General features: G+C 64.3%; 1 protein-coding gene across 4 annotated transcripts; it reads right to left on the bottom strand.

Annotated features, from left to right (window-relative positions):
- Nucleotides 1-112: 112 nt before the first annotated feature.
- Nucleotides 113-25,365, bottom strand: NHSL3 (NHS like 3). 4 transcript variants are annotated; one of them, XM_069803009.1, is made up of 7 exons: nucleotides 25,016-25,365; nucleotides 6,327-6,482; nucleotides 6,028-6,083; nucleotides 4,732-4,849; nucleotides 4,207-4,323; nucleotides 1,175-4,087; nucleotides 113-952 (listed from the first exon to the last, which is right to left on the bottom strand). In XM_069803009.1, exons 1-7 carry the CDS (start codon nucleotides 25,221-25,223, stop codon nucleotides 930-932), a joined length of 3,591 nt encoding a protein of 1,196 aa, XP_069659110.1. In that variant the 5' UTR covers nucleotides 25,224-25,365; the 3' UTR covers nucleotides 113-929. The 4 variants fall into 4 exon arrangements, with proteins under 4 accessions (XP_069659110.1, XP_069659111.1, XP_069659112.1 ...); XM_069803010.1 differs by lacking the exon at nucleotides 25,016-25,365 and adding an exon at nucleotides 19,023-19,134; XM_069803011.1 differs by lacking the exon at nucleotides 25,016-25,365 and adding an exon at nucleotides 16,968-17,229.

The following is a 25,365-nucleotide window of genomic DNA, read 5'->3' as shown; positions in this document are numbered from 1 at the left end:
CCAGCCTGCTGGGGGTCAGTGCCTGCCCCAGAGCTCGACATTGCCAGGAAGGGCAGCTGCCACGTGTGGCAAGACCGTGGCCGTAAGCCAGGAAGCACAGGAGGCAGCAAGCTTCGGTCATCATTTTTACCAGCCAGGTACAGAGCTCTGAGCGGCTACTCGGCGGCAGAGGGTTGGTGGTTGCTTTTGGTTTGGTTTGGTTTGGTTGGGTTTTTTTACAATCGAAGAAATCAAAATGTGACCCAAGTAAGTTTACAGAAACAGAAATCAAGGTTCTACCCCAGGGCCTGAAGACCAGCTTGCGGGGCAGCTGGGCTCCCCCTCCACCCTGGGGCCAGCACAGCTGCAGGCTGGCTGTGCCGGGCAGCCAGCGAGTGCCCAGAGACGGCACTGCTGCAGGCAGAGATCGGTGCTGGCCAAGAGCCCCCTCTTGCCTTTCCATCGAGGGCCGAGGCCCTGGTCCCTCCCAGCCTCCATCCTGTCCTGCTGCTCCTGCCCGCATCCCCCCAGGCACTGCCGTGGCCGAAGCCTTCCCCTTCCCTTGTCCAAAGTGCTTCGATTCCTTGTGGACCCGGCTGGCCGGGAGCAGAATGGCTCCAGCTCCAGTGTCTTCGGCCCCTGCACTCCTCTCAGCGTGGCTGCTCTGCTCCGCACGCGCAAACCAAGCGGCAGCCCGGCAGGGAGGAGGTGCTGGCTCGGCACAGGCCTCGAGTCCAGTTAAAAAAAAAAAAGCAAAATAAAGCTGTAGTACTTAGGAAAGTGAAACCAACACCATTTTTGCATAAATATCATCAAGGCCGTGGAGGCTAAGGCTGTTTGCTTCCTGTATTAAGTTAATTGCCAGTTCCACACTCGTCTGTTGACCTGCCCAGGTCCCTGAGAGATTTGGATTCCTGTCCATGGGGGCACCAGTCCTGCAGCTTCATCCTTCAGGCCGTCTCTCCCCGTCCATCTGCAAGGCAGGAGGGAAAAGCCCATCAGCCACCCGAAGTCCCAGTTTCCCATGGCCCTGCCCCAGGTCTGGCCCCATGGCCGGGCTCTCCCGGCCATCCTGTTGCCACCCCAGCCCCAACATGGCCCACGAGCCACGCTGGGAGCCTACAGCTCAGGAGCCCGAGCACCTACAGCGGCACCATCCCATGGTGGGGCTGAACCGGGCCCCCATCCCGCGTACCTTGTGCAGGGAGGGTCTGAGCCAGCGGCTCTGCGGCGCTCCTGTCCTCCATCCCCGGGGCCGCCATTCCTGCCGGCTCACTCTTAGTCCTGCTCTCGTCCGCTGGCACTGCCTTGGCTTTCCCATCTGGCACGGGGGAGCCCAGTGCCTCTGCCGCCGGTGCCTTTGGGTTCAGGGGGGAAGGAGCCGGCCCCGGGCCAAGCGAAGGCTTCTTGGCTACCGGAGGGGGGATCTTGCCAGGTTTTCGGTGGGCTTGTGCCTTGCCGAGGCCCTGCTGGGCAGCAGCCGGGGCTGCCGAGCGTTGCCCCGAGAAATTCATCAGCTCGGCCACCAAGTTCTTCTTCAGGTCAGCCTGTGCCTCGGGGCACGAGGCCGTCTCGATCACCAGCTTCCTAGAGCTCTTGGCAAAGATGAAGCTGGCGGTGGAGGCCGGTGACTTGTTCCTGGGGGAGAGCTGGCCGTCCCCGGGGGGCCCCTCGGAGCCGGGCAGAGCCGCTCTGCTGCCCGGTGGCTTCTCCGCAGCCTCACCAGAGGACAAGGCGGCAGCCTTGAGGTGCACAGCATGGTGGAGCTGGTTTGAAGGCACCGCGTCTTTGGCAGGAGGGGGCTGCCGTGTGGACAGGGACCGGCGGACAGGCTTCTGGGGTGCCGGCCGCTCCTCGGCACCGGTACCGGCCGCGGCGGGCGGCTCCACGCTCACGGAGCGCAGCCGTACCATCTGCAGCAGCGAGGGCGTGACGATGGGCAGGCTGGCATCCTCCTTGGGCACAGGACCGCTCTTGTTCCGCAACACCGGCTCCTTCTTGGCGTCTGCCCGGGGGCCGTTGGCCGCCTTCTTAAGGCTGATTTGGGGTGGCAGAGCCGGAGCCGAGGGTGGGGGGAGAGGTGGCGGCGGTGGCGGGGGCACGGTGACCTCGGGAGGGGGCTCGGCGGGGGAAGGCGGCTGCGGTGCCCCAGCCGGAGGGCCTTGCTGCTGGCTGCGCGAGGAGACGGCGGCCGAGAACGAAGACGACGCAGTCCCCGGGCTCGGTGCCGCTTTCTGCCCGGCCACCGGAGCCGGCGCGGCATCAGGCAGGCTGGAGAAATAGGCTTCATCCGGAGGGGGGAAGTCCGCCATGGATAGGTCGTGCTCCTCGGGAGCTGGCGGGGGTGGTGGGGGCCAGGCGGTGTCGGCGGGGGTCTCGCTGGCGGCCTGGGGGGTCCCCTCCACCTTTTTGGCCGGTGGAGGAGGCGGGTGGTAGGCAGGCGGCGGCGATGGCGGTGGAGACTTGCCGCTGGGCTTGGCCAAGGGCTCCTGGCAGGCAGTGCTGGGCACTGGTGGGTCTGGCGAGGGGACGAGGGGGCCGGCGGGGGCTGTGGGCTGCTGGGGCTTGGTGGGTGGCGGGGAGAAGGGAGCGGGCACCTTGGGGTGCGGTGGGATGATGAACCGGTCCGAGCGGCAGGGCAGCGTCTCTGGGGGGGCTGGGTCCGAGGCCGAGGAGGAGATGGAGGTGAGGGAGGAGGACACAGACAGCGCAGGCGACTGCAGGGAGCAGACCCGGTCCGGCTTCTGGGGCTGAGCCCTGCCCGGGGATACAGATGGGGGTCCCAGCCCCTTGGCGGGCAGCGTGGGTGTCCCGCTCTGGCTGGAGTAGCCACTGGAAGGGGACATGGTGCGGTCAGACCCATCCGGGCAGCTCCACTTGGGCTGAGCCTGGGGCTCCCTCAGCACCACTGTCACCCCAGGGCTGCTCCGCAAGGCCTCAGGGGAGCTGGCGCCGGCCAGGCTCTCGGAGCGGAGGCTGCTGGTCTCGCTCAGCGACGACGGGGAGAAGACCTCATCCTCAGCCGTGGGGCTGAAGGGCTCAGGGCGTGGGGACCAGGGCGTGCTGCTCTCCCGCTGGGACCGCCGGTCGGGCTTGGGGGGCAGCCCCAGCACTTTGGGCTCCCCCTCGGCCTTCTGGTGCAGCGAGTAGGTCCTGCGAGGGGGAGCCGGGGGCTTCTTCATTTTCCTGAGGGAGACGCTGCGGGCGGAGGAGCGCTCGCTGGCCAGGCTGCCTGTGTCCGAGCCCTCCGCCTGGCTGCTCATGCTGTAGGCGGGGGATGCCCGGCCACTGCTGCCCCCCACGACCAGAAGCCCGGGGGCTACAGGTCCGGGGCCGGCGGCAGGCTTGGAGCAGGAGCTGGCAAAGCTGGCGGAGCTGTAGATGCTGACTTGGTCGGTGTCAGAGCGAGCCACAGCATCCGCCTCGCCGCACGGTCCTGCCTCGGGCTGCCGGCGGTCAGAGCCACCCTGGGAGGAGATGGTGGAGCTGTTGGAGACGATAGTCTCCGTGGACTGTGAGTGGCTCCAATTGTCGCTGGAGGAGGAGGGCTCGCGGCTGCGGGTGCTGCACTCTGAGAAGCGGGCAAGGGAGCGCACCGAGGCCGGGCTGGACGACACCAGGCTGCAGCGGCTCAGCGTCCGCACGCTGCTCCGCGTCAGGGCCACCACGTCCACCATGGGCGGCAGGATGGCGTTGGGAATGATCTTAGACATGTAGGTGCCCTGGGGCGAGATGGACATGACAGGGCTCAGCAGCTCCGGGGGGGTGGCGTTGGTGGTCATGCCCGGCACGGCCAGTGACTTTGGCCTCACCATGGGTGACAGCTTGGCCGCCGTCTTCCTCCCCAGCAATGTGTCGTCATAGTAAACCCGGTCGATGTGCTTCTGCAGGGCCGTGTCTGCCTCCTCCAAGGCTCCCAGGCGAACATGGGCACCCCCGGAGAGAGCCAGTGGCTGCAGCTTCCCGTCGATGGTGGGGATGCGGATGGCGTCGCCGGAGACCTGCCCGCCGTTCAGCAAGGGCTGTGGCAGCTGGCTGCCCCCGTGCCTTGCCTGCCCTCGTCCATCAGCCTCGGGGTGTCCCTTGGCTTCCCGGCTGTTCCTGAGACCTGGGAGCCGGGAGAGACGAGCCCGGTGTGATGCTAAGGCAGACGCACCGAGCCAAGGCAAACAGAGCCTGGCCAACGAGACCAGACCCTAAAAATCCCCCCTTGCCCCCGATGCTTACCCAGCTCCTTCTGGACATGCTGGGGGATGCCCAGCACTGTCGTCCTCCTTTCTTTCCTCTTCTTGCCAGCCCTCTCTGAGGATTTGGGAAAGGAGTCATGCGGTCGGAAGGTGGAACCTGCGAGAGGCATGAGTGGGTCCAGTTGGCACGAGGGGAACCCTGGCCAGGGTGTCCCTGGCATCCCCATCACCCCCCCACTGCCGGAGATGCTCCAGGACAAGCCGGAGCAGGCTGAGCTGAGGGCTCAGGCTTTCAGCACAGCCCGGAGAGGTATTACCAGCTGCCAAACAGCCGCGCAGTCTGAGCAGGGAGGAGACAGTGTCTGTCTGTCCATCTGTCCCCCCCGCCCAGCTCCAATGCTCTGACTCAGCCAGAGTTCCTCTCTTCTCTCTAAGGGCCCCCAAATCCCTGCACTGGCTCATGGCCACGCCAACGCAGAGCCCAGCTTTCCTGCCATGCGCCCCGGCCCCCCCTCACACCCCTTCAGCTTGCGTCCCCTGGCCCCGCAGCCCCCCAGCTGGATACCTTTCCGCTGGATCATCTCGGAGCGGATGGAGAGGGCGTCCTCAGAGGTGCTGTCAGTGGCACAGGAGGCCGTCTGGCTCCGGAAGGACACGCTGTCATCCTCCGAGGATGCGCAGGACTGTACGGGCAGAGAGCGGGCTCAGGCGGACCCCGGGCTGGGGGGACGGAGCTGCCCCGGCCCCCGCCAGGCCCCTTCTCCACCGCAAACTGACTCCTCAGCCCAGCGCTGCTGAGACAAAAGCTTCTCCGAGGGCCAAAGGCTGAGTCAGCCACGCCGGCATCCAGAGTCCTCCCACCAGGAGCGGGGCCGAGAGCAGCCCCAGGGACCCCGCGTGGCTTCGCAGCCCCCTGGAGAGCAAGCGAGCCGGGGTGCAGCCTACCCAGAGGGGCACCCGATGGAACCGCCGGCCTCGCCGCCATGCCAAGCTGAAAATGGCCCCATGGCTGCGTCCAGCCCCGCTGTGCCCCAGAACCCCGGGGCTGGAGGGCTGCCACGGGTGGGAGAGGGGCGTGGGGCTGAGGGATGGGGGGGCACGGGGACAGGCAGGCAGCGACGTGGCCGTGCCAGGGACCCGCAGCACACGCAGGGACAGCCCTGTGACAGGTACAGCTTTCAGTGCCCCCTTCATCCCTCCAAAGCATCTCTTGGCACAGACAGAGGTCAGGATGAGACACATCAGCGTGAACCAACACCCGACCGCTCTTGCTTGCTCAGGGGCTCCTGGCCCCCCGCTTCCAAGGGGTTAAGGGGGCCAACAGCCAGCAGCTTGAGCAAACACGGGCGGGTGAGGCACTGGCAGCGGGGTCAGAGCCCTGGGAAGCGGCGAAGCCTAGCTCGGCCAAGAGAGTGGGAGTTTCTCCTCGTCAGCAGCCGGGGAGGGGCCCGGCCACGGGGCTGGATACGGCCAACGGTCCCCGTCATGCCGCCCCATCGTCCCACCTCACTTGGGGCTGCCAGGGGACACCAGTGAAGTGGGGTGGGGGGGACGGAGGGACACAGGCACGGTGGGGGTCCCCGGGCAGAGCCCCACAAGGCAGGGCAGGACGTGCTGAGGCTGAGGACGGGGATGGGGACAGCAGCTCATCATGGGGCAAAGGGGATAATGCTGAGGGACGCATGACTCCATTCCACAACCCCCCCCGGCCATGGTCCTGCAGTCTCAGCTGGTTTCCCATCTGCCTCCAGCCCCCAAACACCACCTGGGGAGGGGGAAAGAGGGGCCAACTTGTGTCCCCTCACCCCCAGGGCACCCCGAGAGCACTGCGGGGCAGAGCCAGCTCCTCGGCAGGGCTCACCTGGAGGCTGCTGGTGTCCCCGTGGTCCCAGGCACTTTTGGTCTGCTTCTGCTTCTCTGCGGAGGGAAGGCAGGGGGTAAATCCCTCCAGAGGAGCCGAGGGAGCCACCAGCCAGCCAAACGGCCGCTGAATCCAGCAATGCTGCCCGTACACCCCAGCCACCACCACCAGTCCCGGGGCACTGGACTCCGGTCAGCCCCATCGCGCCGCCCACGCAGCCCGGCCAGCCAGGAGCTGGGGCCGGCCGGCTGCACCCTCCGCCACGTCCCCGGGCCACCCCGGGGCCTGGGGACACCTACCCTGGTGCTGCAGGGACTTCAGTCCCTGCTGAGCCTGGTTGTGCAGCTCCTCCAGGTGCGGGGGCCGCGTGGTGGGGAAGAAGACGTTGTCGGGGCATTCCTCGCCTGCCGTATACTGCACGCTCAGCCGCTTCTCAGTCTCGCCCTTGGTAGCGCCTGTGAAGATAGAGGGGTCAGCTTGGCTGGGGGGGACACAGCCGCGTTCCCACCGATGCACCCCCATGCGTAGGACATGGCTGCAGCGAGCTGGGAGAAGCGCCGAGCAATGACAGCCGGCCCGGGATGACGTTATCCCGCTCATCTCCAAACCGGGCACTGGAAATGCCGTGCGAGAAATCATCTCCCAAGGCTCTGCCCGGCCGGTCGATATACTGGAGTCAGGCTGTCTCCAGCGTGAAGCTGCAGGGTTTTCTACCCACCGGCCAGAGCAGAGCTGGGGCACAGCACCGCCCTCCTCCCCAGCACCTTCGTTAGGAGCAAACGAGGCAGCAAGTTGCGTGGGGCTGTGGGCAGCTGAGCAGAGAAGGGGCGGCATGGGGAGGGTTAAACGAGGGTAGAAAGACGATGACTTTCCCTTTGTAGGGTTGCATCATCCCCAGGCCTTGCAAAGCACCCCAAGAGCAGGGACTCACCCTGTGCTCAGGCAGGCTGGGAACTGCACCGACGAGGGAAACTGAGGCACAGCCTGGTGCAGAAACCCCAGAGGACCCGAATCCCCCCTCCGAGCCCCCCACATGCTGGAGACCCTATCTGCCATGCCAGGGCTGGCACAGCCCCCTCCCTGCAAACCATCGCCAGCACCCTGGGGTGCCGACAACCGGCTCCAGGCTTTTGCTGGGTCCTGCACCTGGCATCGCCCAGCCAGGGCACCGCAGCACGGTGGGCGCAGCCCTGCCCGCTCCTGCCTGCACGCCGCTGCCTGCTGCGAAGCCTCAAACTCTTCCTGCCCGGAAAAAAAAACAATTTCAGGCTAAGGAAGGGAAGGGCGAGCAAAGGAAACCGGCAGGGCTGGCGGCAGCATCCTGCGGACACGGGCACCTGCTGCTCAGCATCGCCGGCACCGCGTACCCATCCCCTGTCCCCCGTGTCCCCCGTGTCCCCCGTCCCCTCCCAGCCAGCCTGGCCAGGCAGCGAGGCGGCCGTGCTCCACCGCACAAAGGAGCAGGCCCTGAACAATGGAGCCGGCCCGCCCTGCCGCGCCATGCCGCCTCGCCGGCCTTTGCCTCCGCCAGCATCCGCGGCACGGCGAGCGGGCACTGGGGGGTACGGCCAGGCCGGGAGAGCGGGTGGCGGCACAGGGGACCCCTGTGCCGGTGCGGGGTCCCTGCAAGGGGACACGAGACACCCACAGCCCCCCCCAACCATCATGTTCCCCTTTTCCTAAGCCCTTTCGTCCCCCAATTTTGGCAGCCTCTCGCCTGACACCCCCCCACCCCGGCACACTCAGAGCCGCCTTCCGGCGAGAGGAGCGCAGTGATTTATTCCGTTAACTTCCCAGTGGACGGGGTCGGGGTCACCTTCCCTGCTCTCCCCCTGGGATGGCAGCCCCCCACCCCTGCCCACTGCGGGTGGGCAAGCACCCGGTGCCAGGCAGGCGGGGGTCCTGGAGGACAGGGGTTGTGTAAGGACAAGGCGCTGCTCCCTCCCTCCCGCTCACTCACCCTTCTTCTTGAAGAAAGCCAGAAGCGAGGAAAGGTTCCTGCCCATGAAAACCACCATGGTGGCCAGGGAGAGGGTCTGGTCCCCGCAGGAGCAGGGGCTCCGCTGCCCCCCACGGAGGCTCTGCCTATTGTGCCGGGGCAGCTCTTGCCCAGCCGTGTGCTGGCAAGGCGGATGCCGGCGGCCCCCAGCTCCCTCTCTCCGTCCTCATCCGCGCGGCGGGAGGATGCTCGGCTGGGCAAGGAGGCTCCGGTGCAGCTGCCTGCGCGCTGGGAGAATCCTGACCCCGGGGATGGCTGCACGGCGGCAGGAGGGAACAGCCCCAGCTGCACCCACCGTGCTCCTCGGTCACGGGAGGAGAGCAGGGGCCCCTCCTCTGGCCTCCCCGCTCACCCCCGGCCCTCCCGCCTCCTCCCACGCACGGCACGGCCAGCAGGGATCCATTCTGCCAGGCTCAGGGCCAGGATTTCTCCAACTCCCCCCTTGTTGCACCCCTGCGAGCCCCCCAGGGCCCTCCTCGCCTGCTCTCCGCTGGGCTCAGTATCCCTGCAAACCAGTTGCTCACTTCCACAACCGTGCAGCCAACTGGGAGGAGCTGGGAGGCTTTTCCTCTGGCGAGCACCAGCCCTTGGGACACAGCACAGCCAACGGTGCTGGCATTCCCCCTCCTTGTCTGTCCCCAGTGCCCCCTGGGACCCAGCACTGCTGGCATTCCCCCTCCTTGTCTGTCCCCAGTGCCCCCTGGGACCCAGCACTGCTGGCATTCCCCCTCCTTGTCTGTCCCCAGTGCCCCCTGGGACCCAGCACTGCTGGCATTCCCCCTCCTTGTCTGTCCCCAGTGCCCCCTGGGACCCAGCACCCACCGCAGCCCCCCCAGGGAGAACCCCACTCCCAGCACGGCTCATCCCGCAGCGGGGGGACACGAGCCATCATGGGGCAAAGAGCGCTTGTCCTTAGGGGCAGGGCGTCCAGCACAGCTACGTCACGGTCACGAGAGCCGGCGGCACTGGGGGAAAACAAGGTCTCGGACCAGTCTAACCAGTAGCTCCAGCTGCACGGGGGCATGTGAAGGCAGGGGCAGAAATGCCGGGTGGTCACGCACTGGCACAGACCGTGGCGCTGACAGCCACCCGTCCCCATTGCACAAGGCGCTGCGTGGTCCCAGGGCGGTGGGTGCCAGGGAGCCCCGCGCTGTCTGGCAGGCAGCAGGCAGGCTGCCTGCAGCAGCGGTGCCCCGTGCAGAAAGGGAATTTGCCCTGTCCATCAGCCCTGGGTGCCCAACACCTCAGGGAGCTCCATCCCTCCCATGGCCAGGTGTTTTGGCCCAAAAGGTGAAGAGCTTCCAGTATTTACCCAGCGGGCCAGGCCATCCTCATGTCACCCGGGAGCTGAAATGTCAAACCCTCCTTCCCCTGCCCTGCCAGCTCCCCACGGGCTGCGCCCAGGGTTTATTGCACCCAGACAGAGGTTGGGCTGCAGACGGAGCAGCAGAGAGCGAGGGTCCCACCAGATCCCAGGCATGGAACATGCAGCCCAAGGGACAGTTTGACCTTGCAATGGGCACCTCTGCATCTCCGGCCAGGCAGCTCCAAGCTTAGCGAGAGTTTCTTCCCCTGCATCTCCTATGTGCCCACAACAGCAAATACAAGTGGGGCCCTGCAGCCCCTGCTATGCATAACCCATCACCCTGCTTCCAGCATGGGCAGGATCGGCCCCGCTGCCCACGCGCTCACCCAGAAGGTGCCGGCGGCTGCAGGCAGACGCTCCCCAGCTGTTTTCACAGCGCAAGTGGAAAAAGGACATAATTAAAGGGCTGAGGATGCACAAAGCGGGCAGCCACGTGCTGCGCTGAACGCTGTCCTCTCCTCTCCGGGCAGCCTGTCACGAGCCCCAGCGAGGGCCACGGCCGATGGCGGGCAAACTCAGCTGAGAGTGACGCTGCTCCCAGCTCTGCAGGGAAGGGTCTGGCCCTCCAGGATGGCACGTCCAGCTCTGCCCATATGGATGGGGCTGAACCTGGGACCCCCCCTGCACAGTACCAGGAGCTCTGGGAGCCCCTGTGGGTAAAGAGGGACAGTTCCCCCTCTGCTGCTGGTCCAGGGCCGAGGCACGGCTAAGCTTCAGCCCCATGGGTCTGCCCATGGCAACACACGTAGAAGATGCTGCCTTGGGGCTGTAAGGACGTTCCCAGGTGCCAGCAGAGAGCCTGTCCCTGCTCCTCCTCCCTGTACATGGCCCATCACCCACGAGGACCCAAAGAGCCTCGAGAGCATCCCTTGCTGATGGAGACACGCGTCCCTCTCCTGAGTGTGACACCTCTGCGGCTTGGAGCAGGAGGAGCTCAGCATCCCTGGCTGCAATCACCCAAAGGATAATCCGGGCAGGGCGCCGCGGCCACCACCCAGCCGGGGCAGGAGCGCTGCTTGGCCATGGAAGAGCCTCGTGCCAAGGGCTGATGCTGGGAAGCATGGCAACGCGTGAAGAGCAGCCTCTGCTTCTCCTCCCACTCCTTGCAACCTTCGCTACCGCATCCTCCTCGCCTGGACGGCCTCACCCCGGCTCTGTCAATATATGGCGTAACCTGCTGCAAAGGGGACAGGAAAAGCGGGGGAAGCCAGGAGGGAGACAGTCCTGATCCTGCGGCAGAGGCTTCAGATCTTGGTGGGCTGAGGAAGCCGCCGCAGCTGCAGCCAGTGCCGGTAGCAACACGCCCGGTCAGAGCTGGCGTCCCGTCCCTTGCGCATTCCTTGCGACGTGCCCTGGATCGCCCCGTCCCCTCCAGGCTCAGTGGTGCTGATCTGACACACGTGCCTTGTCCGCACGTGGCAGCGGGATCCTCCCGGAGAAGAAGCCGGAGGCCTCTCAGGGCCAGGCACTCTCTCAAGGATGGTCTCCCTGAACCAGAGCTTCTATCTGCCACTACCAGGATGGTCCAGAGGGAGCAAAGCATCCCTGCAGCAAGGCAAAATGATAGGAAGGGGCAGGGAACCCCAGGCACCCTGCCTTCAGCTCTGCCTGCTCCACGCTATGGTGGCAGAAAGGGGCTGGAGGGCACCAGGGTGGGCATGGGAAGGGCTGGACAAGTGAGAGACTAGAGCTGAGACCCCAAAGGAACACTGCCAGGGCCGTGCAACTGGATCAGCGATGCTGCAAGTGGGATACGGTGCCAGCCCAGCTCCCTCCCGGAGCTGGCTTAGCCATGATGCTGCTCTTCACTCAGGGAGAGCCAGAGGAGAAAACCCTGGCTCCTGTCCCCCCTCCTCACCAGGCCTGTGCCTCCTGCAAGCAGCAGGTTTGGCCAGACACAGCTGCAAACATCCTTCTCTGCCTGCACGGCACTGCCTCGACTTGCCTTCTCCCTGCACAGCGGCGGGTCCTGCGGCAGGAGGCAGGGAACAGGCAGCGCAGCTCCCTGCCCGCCCCTTCCACCACCACTGACTCACCGGAGAAAAATGGGGATGAGGGGGGAGCTGGCAGGCAGGCGGGAAGGGGCTGCAAGGTCCCCAGGGGAGGAAGGGGAGGAGAACCTGCCTCTGTGTGTGTGTCCTGCTCGGTGGGATGGAGACCTTGCCTCCCTTCTGGCAGCCAGTGCGGCGCAGAGAGCAGCGAGAGAGAGCGAGAAGACTCCCTGCCCCATGGGGTCGATGCTCTCCCACCACTTTGGGGCTCCTTCCCACCACGCTGCTCCCAGGCATTGGCCAGCACCATCCAGGCATGCACCCAGGCTTGGGGACTGCTCTGCTCCCTGCGCTGGAGAGCGGCAAAGCAGCAGTTACCTGCAGATGCCATAAGGATGGATAACACCAATGGGGTGCACCATGAACCCCAGCCCCAAAAGCCCCACAGAGCAGTCAGGATGTGGACCCTGCCACGGCCGTGAGAGCCCCCAGGTTCTGCTCCAGCATCCAGCCCCTCTGCTTCCTCCGAATCGGCCTCTCCCATTGCAGCACAACCAGCCAGTTCCCCAGCTGGTGGGACGGTGCAGGCAGACCTGCCGGCATCTCCCTTTTGGGAGCGATGACGCCTTTTTACGAGCCTGAGCGTGTCCATCTTTCCCCTGGGCCCATCACCTCTGCTCGGGCAGCTCCGTGGCCCCGGGTGGGACCTGGCACCCGCCTGTGCCACCCTACCCTGCCTCTGCACCCCAACCTTTGGCTGGCGAGCAAGGCTGAGGGCCACAGCCCCACTGAAGGCAACCAGCCCGGCCACCCTCGCTCCCCAAACCCTTGTTGTCTCTGCACCGGATCCGTGCCCTGGGACACGCTGCAGGACTGTGCTCTCTCCAGGCAGGATAAGAGCACAATAATATTTACCGTGGCTCTGCCCACGCAGCCCCCCACTGCCAGCCCAGGGGCTACAGCCTGCCCTTGGCTTCACTCGGGGGCTGCTGCTTCAGCCAGGAAAACATCTCCGCAAAGCAAATAAACACGACCCGATCTGCGCTGCTGGCTTGACTCTCAAACACGATCCCACGCAGAGGGAGAAATAAAATTAATCTCAAATGGGAAAACAAACTTGGATCGTTTTTCTTCCTCTAAATCACAGCGCAGAAAACTGCCCTGCATCCCCCCCGCCAGCCAACGGGCCACGGCAAAGGAGTCAACGCAGGGTGAAAACCCACTCGGAGGAGAGCCATTGCCCGGCCAGTTGCCTCCAGCCACGGCTGCTGTCATGGCAGGAGCACGCCTGGTTGTGTGACAGGGCTGCACTGCAGCCGACTTGGCCCTGACCTCGCTGCTGCCCCGCACATGCCCCACAGGCAGCCCCTGCGGTGACACGCAATGTCTCCTGTTCCATGCGTTATCACGGACTCCACGGCGAGGGTCCGGCAGCAGCCCACGGCAGGGACCCCAGCACCGCGGAGGGAGGCAGGACCACCCCGATGCCCGATTGCGCCTCACTCCCATCCCCAGCCCTTGTTCCAGCCCAGCGAGCCTCCGTCCCGCCACATCCCCACCCTGCGCTCGTCCCCTCCCAGGAGAAGCCACCAAACAGGTTTGAAGGTAAATAACAGCCTTTCCCCGGCCAGGAGCCGGATCCGGGTGGGAACGGCCCAGATGGGGAGCGTGGGGCGGGAGAGGGTGGCAGGTAAAGCCTCAAAAACGACAAGGGGCCACGGAGGCAATGCCGGCGGCACGCACGGTCAGAGACGGGCCACCGGCACCTCCTCCCTGCCCGGAGCTATGCCGAAGTCCACAGCTTTATTACAGCCCTGCTTCACCTTCCCTCAGTGTCCTCTCCTCCACTTCCCACGCACGCCGCCACGGCGCCTGTGCGGTTCTCTGCCGCGGTGCTCGGAGCTGGCTGCGTCCCCACGGCGCGTGCCGTCATGCCCGGCGTGTTTGCAGGGTACCGAGGGTGCTCTGTAAATGGCAGGCGTGCCTGTCACAGCAGGTACTTGGCTCCACGCAGAAGCAAATCCAGGAGACGGATTAGGGACAAGACCTTGCAGGTTCTTCCGTGCACAGATCTACCGTCCTGCAAACAGCACCCAACCCTGCTCCCGCCCGCAGGTCTCTGACTCGGCAGCGCTGGCAGGAGACGGCGAGGAAACGCCGAGGAGCTGCCGATCCTCCAACGAGGACCGAGACGGGCACGGCGATGCGGGATCAGCGGAGGAGATGGGAGAGGAGCTGTCAGATGGGGCTGGGGCTGCCACCAAAATGGGGTTTGGGGGGGATAACCAGCAGCAGAACGGCAGGTCCCATCCCTGCCTCTTGGTGACGGGGTGCCTGCCAAGTGGGCACGGCCCGGCATGTCGGAGCCGAGCGCCGGAGGCAGCTGCCTGCCCGGGACACCCGCAGATCACCTCCTCCCCTGCTCCAAGAGCAGGAGAGGGCACCAGGAAGGGCTCAGCCCTCCCAGCCAGCAGCAGGATACCGGCAGGCGAGTCCGGTAGGCCGGCATGCCGGGCTGGCGGTGCCTGGCGAAAGCGCCTGTGTAAATCTCGGTATGTCCCCCACCGGGGCGGGTTCCTGCCCTTATCTTCTCCCCCGGCTGTTTGCAGAGCCAGCCCAGCGTGGGTCTGGCACGAAGAACTGCTGCGAAGGAAAAAGACATCCAGAGCTGCTCAGCCCACCCCGGAGCTGCATGGCAAGAGCCGGGGCTGCCGAGGGGCTCCACTGCCAGCCCCCTGGCTAGGGCAGGCACTGGTGCCCGCTGCCGGGGAACCTCACGGCCACGGGTCGTCCCTTGTCCCAAACCTGCCTCCCTCCAGGGCGTTTGCCCCTGCAACCTGCCCCAAAGCCCACCGACGGGGACACGGGTGTCGGGGGACCGCGCACCCAGGGAGCCCCGCGCCGCCTTACAGCCGCATCCCCGCTGACTCCGTGGGGCGCAGCTTGGCCGGCCGCCACGTTCTTCCACCCTGACTCAGCAGGGCCCGGCGGGGAGGTCCTGATAAGGAGTTGATAAGCAACTTTGGTCTCCCTGGTGCTCAAGGACCTTCCCCAGCAGCTCCGGCCACAGACTGGGAGGAGAGGCAGGGGATGCCCCCCAAGAGCAAGCCGGGCCCTGCTCCGGCACAGGAATGGGGACGCGCAGGTTTGGCACTGGTGAAGCAGAGCGGGGAGGCCCAGGCAGAGAGCAAGGTGGCAGGGAAAAGGTTGCAGGCAGCTGCCTGCAGCAGGCAGAGTGATCCCGGCAGCCATGCTCCCAAGGCTCCTGCCTGGCCAACCCCTGTCCCTGGGGACCGCTGCTCTGGCCCTTCAGGATCAAAAGGCAGTGGGTGCCCACGCCGCCCCGCGCATGGCAGAAGCTCAAAGGCAGCTGCCGATGCCTGCCCAGGCTTGACCTGCCGGCGGTGGGCACGGCAAGGCCAAACCGGTGCTCCCAAGCAGCCGGGGATGGAGAGATGGGAACTGGGGGATACCGGTCCAGTTGCCGGCGATACGCCATTAGCCTCTGACCCAAAAATCCAGATGCACCCAGGGTCTCCCAGGGTCTGGCTGAGGGGTAAGGGGGAGATGACAGCAGCCGTGGGGGCCCATCCGGCGGGTGCCGGCGCACCCTGCCCCCAGCCGGTGATCCCGGCTGCGCCCTCCGAAATGCTGAAGCGACACAATGCAAATTCTTTCGCTTTGTGGCCGCCACACCGTTGCCATGGAGCCACCGCAGAGAACAAACACAACTCGCCCCATGTTTTCTCAGCACCTTCCACCCCACGGCCTTCAGCCCCAGCACCGGCCCTCGCCTCGCAGGATCTGCCCGGGCTGTATTGCACGGTCCCACGTTGCACCCGTTTCAGGGCATCCGAAATGGAGCAGGGCTTCTCCCGGCCAGCCCTGGGGAAGGGCAGCAGTGGTGGCACACATCCCCCAGCAGCCCCACAGTCCTGGTTCAGGGACTGGCAAGGGGGACCCAAGCCTGGCAGGGGGATGGAGAGGAGACGGGTGTCTGGACAGGGATGACATAAGGAAAGGGCGAGGACTGCACCAGGGGCGCTCACACAAGCCCCCAAACCACCTTTCCCAGGGAGGCGGTTCACCCCATCACCTGCACCGCTGCAGTTCAGGGCAGAGCCAAAGGGACAATGTCTGGCAGAGCCAGAGAAGAGCCGGAGTCCGGCTACGACACAGTCTGGTCGGTGGCACCAAGCCCTTCCCGCATGGAGACCATGAGAGGATGACCTTGGTGGAGAGGAGGCCGCAGCTAGCCGGCAAGGAGACGTGGACGGCGGACAGCCTGCTGCAAAGGAGATGCCATCCCTGCACAGCCACGGGTGACTGGTGTAACCACTCCTGCCTCAGTTTCCCCAGGTGCCATACGGATGCTGGTGGCCAGAGTATTTCGGCACCCTCTCCCCATCTGCCTGAGGGGTCTCCCCATCCCGGCCCCTGCCTCTCTGGGACAGTTTTGCTTGGCGTGGTCGCTCCCCAAGCCTGCGAGGGGTTGACTCCAGACCCTGTTTACCCTGCGGACAACTTGGCTCACCGCACCTGGGCAGCTGCTGACTGTAAAGACTGAGGGAAACAAGGAAGCCAAGGGCAGGAGGGACAGCAGGGCCAGGGATCCCACAGGGCTGACAGGAGAAAACCACCTGGTTACCACCCGCCCCAGACCCACTAACCCCGCTCCTACCAACCCTGGACCCCTGCCCACGTGCCCGTCAAGTCCCCTGCCTGACTCTGGCTGGGCTGGGGACGGTTTAATGATATCAACGGGGAAATCAGCAACCCCGGGATGGGGACGACATTACTGCGAGAGACCTTCCCTGCTTGCATCGCCCCGCTCTGACGGAGGAACCGCGGAGGGAGCTCGCTGGGACAGGGCACCCCATGGGGCTGATGGTTCAATATGTGGGTCCAGGCTGGCATGGGACTCCTTTCCCTGCTCCTCTTCCCCACAGAAAAGAGCTCTCCCTGCCCCATGCCTCCTCCTGGGCTTTTCAGCTGTATCCGTGGAGCCGGAGCGTAAAGAAGCGGAGCAATCGGTGCACGGACAGACAGACAGACAGGCGCAGAGCGAGGTGGGCAAGCTGCGCAGGACGGATGCAGGGGGGAGCAGCCCGGTGCTCTCTGCAAACGCTCCCAGATCCGCCGCTCCCCGGGGCACAGTGAGGGAAACCGAGGCAGAGGACGGGAGCAGAGGACGGGGAGGAAGGCGACGCCGGCAGCCCTGGGTCCCTGCTCTAACCGCTGGGACGCCGCTTAGAAAAACAAGTTGGTAACTAATTCAGCGGACGATCTCCGTCCTGATAGCGCAGGCAAGCCGACGGCTGGTCCCCGGCATGTCGGCGCAGCCCCAGCCTGCAGCTGGAGGTTCCTCCTCAGCACCGGCACCCGGGGTCAGAGGGGCCTGATCCTGCCCCCCCCTCCACCCCCAGCACGGGGAAGGACAGGGGGGAGCAAAGCCTCCAGCCACAGTGCTTCAAGTCCTGCCCAGCCCCACGCCAAAGGCAGCCAACTTTCCCACCGTGACCCCCCCCCCAAAAAAAGGCACCAAGCCGGGACCCCCAGCCCCAGGCAGCCCCATCTCTCCTACCTGCCCCCGGCTTCCCGGCACGGCCGAAGGGCCAGGAGGAGCCAGCCTTGACGCCCGCCGGGCTCCTCTTGCGGTGCACGTTGCCCATGAGGCCGCTCTCGCCCTCCACCACAACCGGGTGGAGGAGGCCGGGACGCTACATGGCGGAGCCGAACGGGCTCCGGCGTGGCCCGGGCGGCCGTGGGAGACGACGGCTCTCAGCCGCCGGCTCCCATCCCTCCGGCTCCGGCAGAGCTCAGCTCTCGCAGGCGGCTGTGCCGGAGCCAATGGTACAGGCAGAGAGGAGGGGCCTGCCGGAATCGTCCGTTGGATCCCACGGCACCCTCCCAGCTCCATCCCTCCGGCGGGGACGCGTGGGTGCCACGGCCAGGCCCAGCGGGCAAAGGGAGACCCCCGGTTCCCAAACGTCCCCAAAAGATCGGGACAGCCGAGCGCAGCGCTCGCCTCTGACCCCGCTCCCGCCTCCCCTGGAGTCTGCCACGCTTCCCCGAGCCGCCACCATTTCTGCCTGTCCCTGACCCAGCACGGCTCCGACAACCGAGGCTACGACCCCCCCTCCTGGGTCTTGGGGGTCCCAGCCCCGTGGGGACACCCCAGCCGAGCCCGGCACCACCGGCCAAGGCTACAACAGGACTTCCAAGGTCGGAGCACAGCGCCCGAGGACGCGGGCCGGGTCCAGCTGTTGCCCAACCTCAGGGCGAGCACCCACATGCCCGTAGGTGGATGTTTAACCCCCTGCCACCACTCCTGTGTCTGGGGCAAGTCACAGCCAGACGAGCCACGGAGACATCGGCATTCACGTCGGTTCACACCGCCGGCACCTCTTTCCCATGCCCTCCTCGGGTGCACCCCGGCTTCTCCCCGCTCCAGACCCTGCTCCAGCTGCATGGGGTTTCGCACGCTGTACGGACAAGCCCTGCCGCTGCCCGTTCTGAAACACGTACACCAGCCTGCCCACTCCAAAGCCCAGCTTTCTCTCCTGATTTTTAATTAGAAAATTAAATGCTGCGAGGGCAGGAAGGGGTCAGCCGGCCAGGCAGTGGGCAATTCCTGCTGGCAATGTTTATGTTCCTTAGGTGATTCATCAAAGGCTGGAATAAATAGGAAGGAGGACTTTGTGGGAAAGGCACAAGACTGGGGAGGTGATGTAAAAAAAAAAAAAATTTAAAATCAGCCAGCAGCTTTGTCCTGACCTCCCAAGGTGATTGGCAATAAATACATCTTTGGACTTCAGTCTCCTTCTCCACAATGGAAATATCGATGGTTCAGTTTCTCACCAGCTTGGTTTGCAGCCGAAAAGGCATACTCAGCAGGGCAGAGACCATCTTGTGCCACGGACCATGCCTGGCACCAGGGCAGCTGTACCAGCATCCCCACGTGTCTGCTGTGGGAGCTGTTAAGGAAATGGGGGATCCAGTGGGGAAACTATTCCCTGTTTCCCATCACCAGCTGTACCCAGGCACAACCTTTCTGTCTCGGGGCTGCTGGGATTAAACAGGGTTGTGGTCACAAGTGCAATAGATCGGAGGTCTCTGCCCAGTGACTGGAGATGATTTTTCCCCCGGGCTGCAGGAGTTGGGTCGGCCGGGGGCATCTCCATCCCAGCACAGGGCTTCCTCCCACTGCCCAGCACCTCCTGGGCCTCCCTGGGATGTAAAACCCCTCGCAGCCGCTCCAAAACGAGGTGCATGGACCCCCCCGTGCTGCTCAGTTCCCCTCCCAGGGACACAGGGGGCTCCTCCGCAGCCACACAGAACAGCTTTCCCAGTGAAGCACTTTTATATCTCTCCCTGCAAGAGAAGGAGAGGCTGGAGCCTGCAACGCTGCCCTAGATACGGCAAGACACTTCCCCCTCCTCTCCTAAAACAGATGCCCTCTGTGCCAGCACCTGCCTAGCGAAAGCAGCCACCGCCGGCACCGAAGCTTCACCGCCCCCAGGCACAGCAAGCCACAGCCTCGGAGGTGCCGAGGGGGCTTCGAGAGCGAGCCGAGCCCCAAGAACCCAGCAAAGCCCACGTGTGCCATAAATATCAAGGGGCTAATGGGGTAACTCACAGCCACGTGGCAACCCAGCTCCAGCTCCTCCTGGATCCCGCGTTCGCAGTCCTTGCCATAGCTGGGGGGCTGAGAGCAGCACGGGGAGTTCCAGCATCCCTGCAGACCCCACTTTAACCCACACCGCTGCCCCATCGCTGCTTGGGGACACAAACCCCTCTGAAACCCACGGACAGGCTGCGCTGCCAGCCGGCTGCTCTCGTCCTTCATCCCAGACGTGGGTTTAAATTGCTGCACCCAGAAATCTGCTTGGGAAGCGTGGCAGAGGAGGGGAAGCATTTGCAGCTTCCCTGGCATGCCATTCCCAGCCCAGCAGGCACACTACAAAACCCAGTTGTGGAGCAGCCAGCAAGAATGGGGAACTGGGGCCAGAGATGCTGACTTCAGTACTCTCCAGCCCAGAAACCCCTGGTTTTATTCATTGAGAGGACTCTGATAATAGCAAGGAGCTAGGAGGCGGGGGGAAGCTGCTCATGAGATACAGATCTTGTCATCACGGCGTGACTGCTTCAAGCACATCTGATCGTCCCAAAGTCACGCGCTCCCTCGGTCAGACAGGCCAGCCCAAGCGCGGGGTGGCGGGGACCTCTCTGCACTGGCACGGGGGAAGGATTCGTCCCTCCTGGTGTTTTATCCGTCCCTCCTGATGTTTTCTAAACCTGATCCCGTTGCTGAGCAAACACGGACCAGAGGCCGAGCTGCCTGAATGAGAAAGGAATTCAGCCCTTGTTCCCTTCACGGGGAAGTAAAGCTCAGCAAGGCAAAGGTAACACAAAAACCCACTTGAGATCCCCAATCATTAACAGAAATACATAACCAGGAGGGTTTCAAATGATTTCCTGCTCAAGCTGGAGTCCAGGCCGGCTCTGCCGATGACAGCTCCAGCTCCAGCCCGCAGAGGCAGAGGGAACTCAGCTCCCTTCTCTGGGTAAGGTATTTTTTAATCCATGCACGGCGGGAGCCACGGGGACCAGCCCAGGGCTCCGGCTCCTGCTTGGCAGGGAAATGGTTTTTCGCTTCATCGCTGCCCAGCTCTTCACCTTCCAACGGCTTATGTTCCCATCGCTGCTGGAGTCAAAGTCAATGATGATATTGTCTTATGAAATAAGACCTCCCTTCTAAAGAGAAATATGACTCCGGTGAAATAGTTTTATCGGATCTTATGGAACGTTATTCGCAGGAGTAATTCTTCCAGTTGTCTCCAGGTGGAATAGCTGTGGTTGCAGACACACCTCTCTTTGTTCGCAGAGCCGCTCACCGTTGCCAGTTCAGGCCAGCCAGGGGATTCCTGCTGCTCACATTTTCTGAAGTGTCACTCTTTGCCTTTTGCAGATTAACAAATTCATTCCCACACACGCACGGGAACAATCCCGGGGAGCGGGAGGTGCGGGGGCAGCAGTGCCTACACCTCTCCTCCCTCCTTTGAGTTGAGGAGCTCAGGACTAAAACACAAAGCCTGTGTTTACACAAAACCACGTGCCACACGGCAGCAGAGGACGGAGGAAATCAAGTGTCCGGGGAGATTTCACATCTCGGTTATTATCAGAGCAACACGCAGGAACAACCCAGCCCCAAATTGCCTCGAGGATTCACATGCACCTCCACCACCCCGCAGCGTCGAGCCCGATGCCGCCGGCACGGTGCCCACCGCAGCCCAGCCCCTGCCGCTCGCTGCTCACCGCGCTGCTGCCGGCTCACCACGCACACGGCGAAACCACCCCGCAGGCTTTTCAACAAGCACTTGCTGATGTTACAAAGCAGCTGTGTGCACTGAAGGCTTTATTTTTAACATCACAGCCTCCCCCTCCCCAGTCAGGAAATCTGTTGCTGCCGGACTAAAGTGGCATCAAAAAGGAAAAAAAAACCCAAACCCTAATTTAATATTTCTGGAACATCAATTCCTTTACTTCATCAGGGAATTAAGAAGAATATTGCAAAACCTGGATAAAGCAGTAGCCAAAAACTGGACTAAAACCGCTCACAGGCAGCAGTACTCCACCACCGCGCGCTCGGGGAGCCCGAGGAGCGGGAGCAGGCTCGCTGCTGCCGTACCACTGAGGGTTAACAGGCTGCTTTCATCCGGGGGGCTGCAGGCAGTGCTCACAGAGGAGAAGGAAAAGCTTTCAGCTTTCTTGCTCCCAGCTTCCACCAAGAAAAAGCAGCCACAGGCAGCAAACCAGAGCTGGCCAAGCACCCCAGTTCCTTGCTCCTTATTAGACCCTTGGTACAGCCCAGCCGCTTTCCCAGCCTCAGTTCCCATCTCAGGTGTTAATCACTCCTCTGCCTCCAAAGGTTATTGTGGAAATAAACAGTTTGTTAGGAATTGAGGTGCTCAGATACCACAGGGATGAGGCCACGGAGGTGCTCAAAGCAGTCAGGCTGTGTACAGGTAAAACAGCCTGGGGCTGGCAGCACCCTGGCAGCTGCTGCATACCCTGGGATGCTGCATACCCTGGGATGTGGCGTTACAGCTCGCAGCAGGAATTATCTTGCGGCAAAGAGTTGCACTAGTATAAAAAGGGGACGCTGCAGTCAGCGGGGCCCGTTCACCCAAACAGGGCAGAGCATCCAGTCGGGAAATGGGAGAGGACTCGGCTTCCAGCTGGGATGGAGCCATCCCCCCACTCAGCATAAAGCCGCTGGTGTTCCCACCCAGAGAGGTGGCCTGAAACTCGCCCATGAGCAGGATTACTGCGTCTTTCCTCTACACAGCTCAGCTGTTTGAGCAGCCAAAGATGGGATCTCTGATTAGACGGACCCACGGGTTTGATCCAAAGTGGAAATGCTTTCATCCTCCTGCTCCCATGATTTCAGTGCTGAGCAATTCCGACCTCACCGACACCCAGGTCGTGAACGGGCAGATGCCCAGGCTGAGGAACTAGTCCTGACCCGTGTCTCTCTGGGGACGGCTTCCCTCCCTCCCTCGCCCCCGCGCCATCCCAAGACCCTGCACGGCCCATCCCCACTCCCCCACAGCCGGGATGCGCCGGGGATGGTCGGATGTGCCCTGTCCCCCCTCCATGACCAAAGCCAACTGCGGGAACGGCAGGGTGATGGGGAGCTGCCGGGTCATGGGCCTGATCCAGACCACCCCCCAGCACCGTGCAGACACAGGGAGAAAGCCGAAGGCACCCAGAGCCTACAAGGACCCGCTGAAGCTCTCCACTCTCCCCCTCCCACAGCTCCCAGCTGATGTTTGGAAGAATTCCCAGCTGGGGCAGGGCCTGGCCGGCTCCTGCTGCACGAGGGCTCGTGGTGTCGGCAGCGAGGCCAATGCAGCCTCCAGGCAGGTCAGAGCCGCAAGTGGCGGCGGCCGATGCTGCCGGCTCCAGCACGCAGTTCTGCAGCCGCAGCCGCCCACGGAAAGCAGGCGGCACTCGGCGCTGCCGGGGCCAACACTCCTTCCATTTCCACAGCTCAGCCCAAACTGCCGCTCGAGGCGACCTGACCCCCATCATACAGGGAAGCGTTATCCCCCATCTCGTGGGGAAGGATGCTGGTAACCCTGGCGTGTGCCGGCGGTGTCCTGAGGATGCTCGTGGCCGCAGCCGGGCCGGAGGTGGTTAAGCAGGGTGGGGCTCCCGGCGCGCTCTGCACGCTGGAAGCGAGCGGGGAGGGCGATTCAATCATGCACGCAAGCTGCAACCATTGCACATCCCCGCTGCTTCCCCACTGCACGCCACCGAGCAAGCGGCGACGCGGCAGAACGCGGCACCTCCCGGTCCCACGCACGCCAAATGGGATGCCGTGAGCTACCGGCACAACCGAAAGCACAGCCCAGAAGGGAAAAGGTCCTGCAGCCCCGGGGCTGGCCATGGCACCGCACAGCCCCTCCATCACCAGCATGGACCGCGGGCAGGCGGGCACTCGGGGCAGCTCTCCCGGACACGGGGATATCTAATGGAACGGCGTGGTGGCAGCACGGTGACGGAGCCCCGGCTGACATGAGCGGCAGGCTGCTTTGGCAGGGTGTGCTTGCGAGGGATGGTGTGGCAAGTGGGCTGGAAGTCCCCGAACTGTGACCCTGATGGGCAGTGACTTCGCATTTTGAGGATCAGCTGGTGAACGTTACAACTTTAGGGGAAGAAAAAAAAGAAAAGTGCTGGCAGAGCTGCTGGGGGCGTTTCTGCACTGCAAAGAGGAACATCACATGCTCCGGCACATCTCATTTTTTCTGCTCAGGTTTCAGTGTTGGGCTGTGGCAGCGGTGTCCACGCACGGCAGGCCGGGAGGGAGGCACCGGCAGCATCCGATGGACCAGCTAAGCAGAGAGCTCAGCCTCTTCCCAAGCCCCTTTTGCCTTTCTACGGCCACTCCTCTCCTATCACAGATCTCCCTGTGCTTCTCCAAGCAGTAAACGTGCCTGCATGCAGTCCTGGATGCCTGGAAATTCACTCCCTGGGGCAAATGGAGGAAGCAAGTCCCAGGCGACGGCATGCTGCTGCATTTCGGTGCCGCAGAAGCGGCCTTTCCCTTGGCAAAAGCGTGGTGACGTCCTCGCCGGAGGTGCCCTGCAGGAGGGCACTGGCATGACGCAGACGGTGTCCCTGCTAGCGTGGGGTGGGAGAGGCTGAGCACTTCTCTGCTGCATGGGGCGATACCTCCAGAGACTGCTGCCTCGCCGGGACACCTACTACTTCAAAACAAGCGTGCCAAGGAGATGAGCATGACCAGACTCGCCACCACCCATCACTCTGCTGAAGGTACCAGCCCACGGGAGGCCAGGCGGAGCCCACGGGTCCCCATAATACAGCCCCAGGGCAGCGAAGAGAGGGCACCCACAGCACTTTCCGCTGCAGGATTGTCCCGGTCAAGGTGGCAGGGACGTGGCTGGGCTACAGAGGCAGCACCCCGCAAACCGGCCGGGGCGAGGGCCATATCTAGGACAGGAAGGGCCACACCTGGAGCACGCAAACACCCTGCCCAGGAGGAGGAGGAGGAGGAGGAGGCGGCGGCGGCGGCAGTGGCTGGCGGTCCTCCAGGTTTCCCTCAGCCCCAGTGACCTTCTGACTCAGCGGAGAGAGAACCTACCCAGTGAACCGGCACCAGCCCTCGGGGCAGGGGCGAGATTGCGCCAGGGACTGCCGGATCCGGCCTGCTACTGCGGCTGCAGCAGCCACCGTGGCCAGCACAGCCCCCATGGCCACCACCACTGCGGCCACCACCACCTTCACCCCCCTTCAGCCACTTCTGCTGCCACCATGGCCAGCGCCTCCACCCCTCCTGGCCACCACCATGGCCAGCACCTCCGCCCCTCCTCGGCCACCACTGTGACCCCTCCCGGCCACCTCCACAGCCACCACCTCGCCTCCTTTTCGGCCACCATCATGACCTCTCCTTGGCCACCTCCACGGCCACCACCTCCACCCCTCACCAGCCACCACCAAGACCCCTCTTTAGCCACCTCCACAGCCACCACCCCAACCCTCCTTGGCTTCCAGTGACCCCTCCTCACCCACCTCCACGGCCACCACCTTTAGCTCTCCTTAGCCACCTCCACGGCCACCACTCCGACTCCTCCTTGGCCACCACCTTTAGCTCTCCTTAGCCACCTCCACGGCCACCACTCTGACTCCTCCTTGGCCACCACCAAGACCCCTCTTTAGCCACCTCCACGGCCACCACTCCGACTCCTCCTTGGCCACCACCAAGACCCCTCTTTAGCCACCTCCACGGCCACCACTCTGGCTCCTCCTTGGCCACCACCAAGACCCCTCTTTAGCCACCTCCACGGCCACCACCCCAACCCTCCCTGGCCACCACCGTGACCCCTCCTCGCCCACCTCCACGGCCACCACCTTTAGCTCTCCTTAGCCACCTCCACGGCCACCGCTCCCACTCCTCCTTGCCCGCCGCCGTGACCCCTCCTCTGCCACCACCTCGACCCCTCGGCAGCCACCCCCCTGACCCCTCCTCACCCACCTCCTCGCCCCCCACCCCGTCCCCTCCTTCCCCCCCTCCACCACCACACCACCACCCCCTCGCCCCCTCACCTCGTCCCTCCGCCCCGGCCGAGGGGCTGCCGCTCTTCCGCCGCCGCCGCCGGCCGCGGAGCCAGCTCAGGGCCCGGCGCAACGAGCCCGCCCGGGCCTTTTTCCTCCGGGAAGGGGGAGCGGCCGCCGCCGAACCGGAGCCACCACCACCGCCGTTCCTCTCCGGTTCCTTCTCGCCGCCCACCGCAGGTGCAGCCCCGGCGGACATGGCCGCGGGGCCGGGCAGCGTCCCGCACCGCCCCGCACCCCCGGTAACCTCTGCCCATAGGACCGGGCCCGCCCGGTTTTTAGCGACCTAAACCCCGGCTCCGGCCCCGGGGCTCCCGCCGAACGCCCGGAGCCGACGGAAA

Source organism: Haliaeetus albicilla, chromosome 16 (assembly GCF_947461875.1).
Source record: "Haliaeetus albicilla chromosome 16, bHalAlb1.1, whole genome shotgun sequence".
NCBI classification, from domain to species: domain Eukaryota; kingdom Metazoa; phylum Chordata; class Aves; order Accipitriformes; family Accipitridae; genus Haliaeetus; species Haliaeetus albicilla.
The sequence above is the reverse complement of the archived record's forward strand: the minus strand, read 5'-3'. Positions and strand labels throughout refer to the sequence as shown.

Excerpts from the sequence above, each read along its gene's own strand:
- NHSL3 (XM_069803009.1), bottom strand. The coding sequence starts at position 25,223 with ATGTCCGCCGGGGCTGCACCTGCGGTGGGCGGCGAGAAGGAACCGGAG. Across the intron at positions 6,084-6,326 it reads GAAGTCCCTGCAGCACCAGG|AGAAGCAGAAGCAGACCAAA; the intron begins GTAGGTGTCCCC and ends TTCCCTCCGCAG. Across the intron at positions 4,850-6,027 it reads GGGACACCAGCAGCCTCCAG|TCCTGCGCATCCTCGGAGGA; the intron begins GTGAGCCCTGCC and ends CTGCCCGTACAG.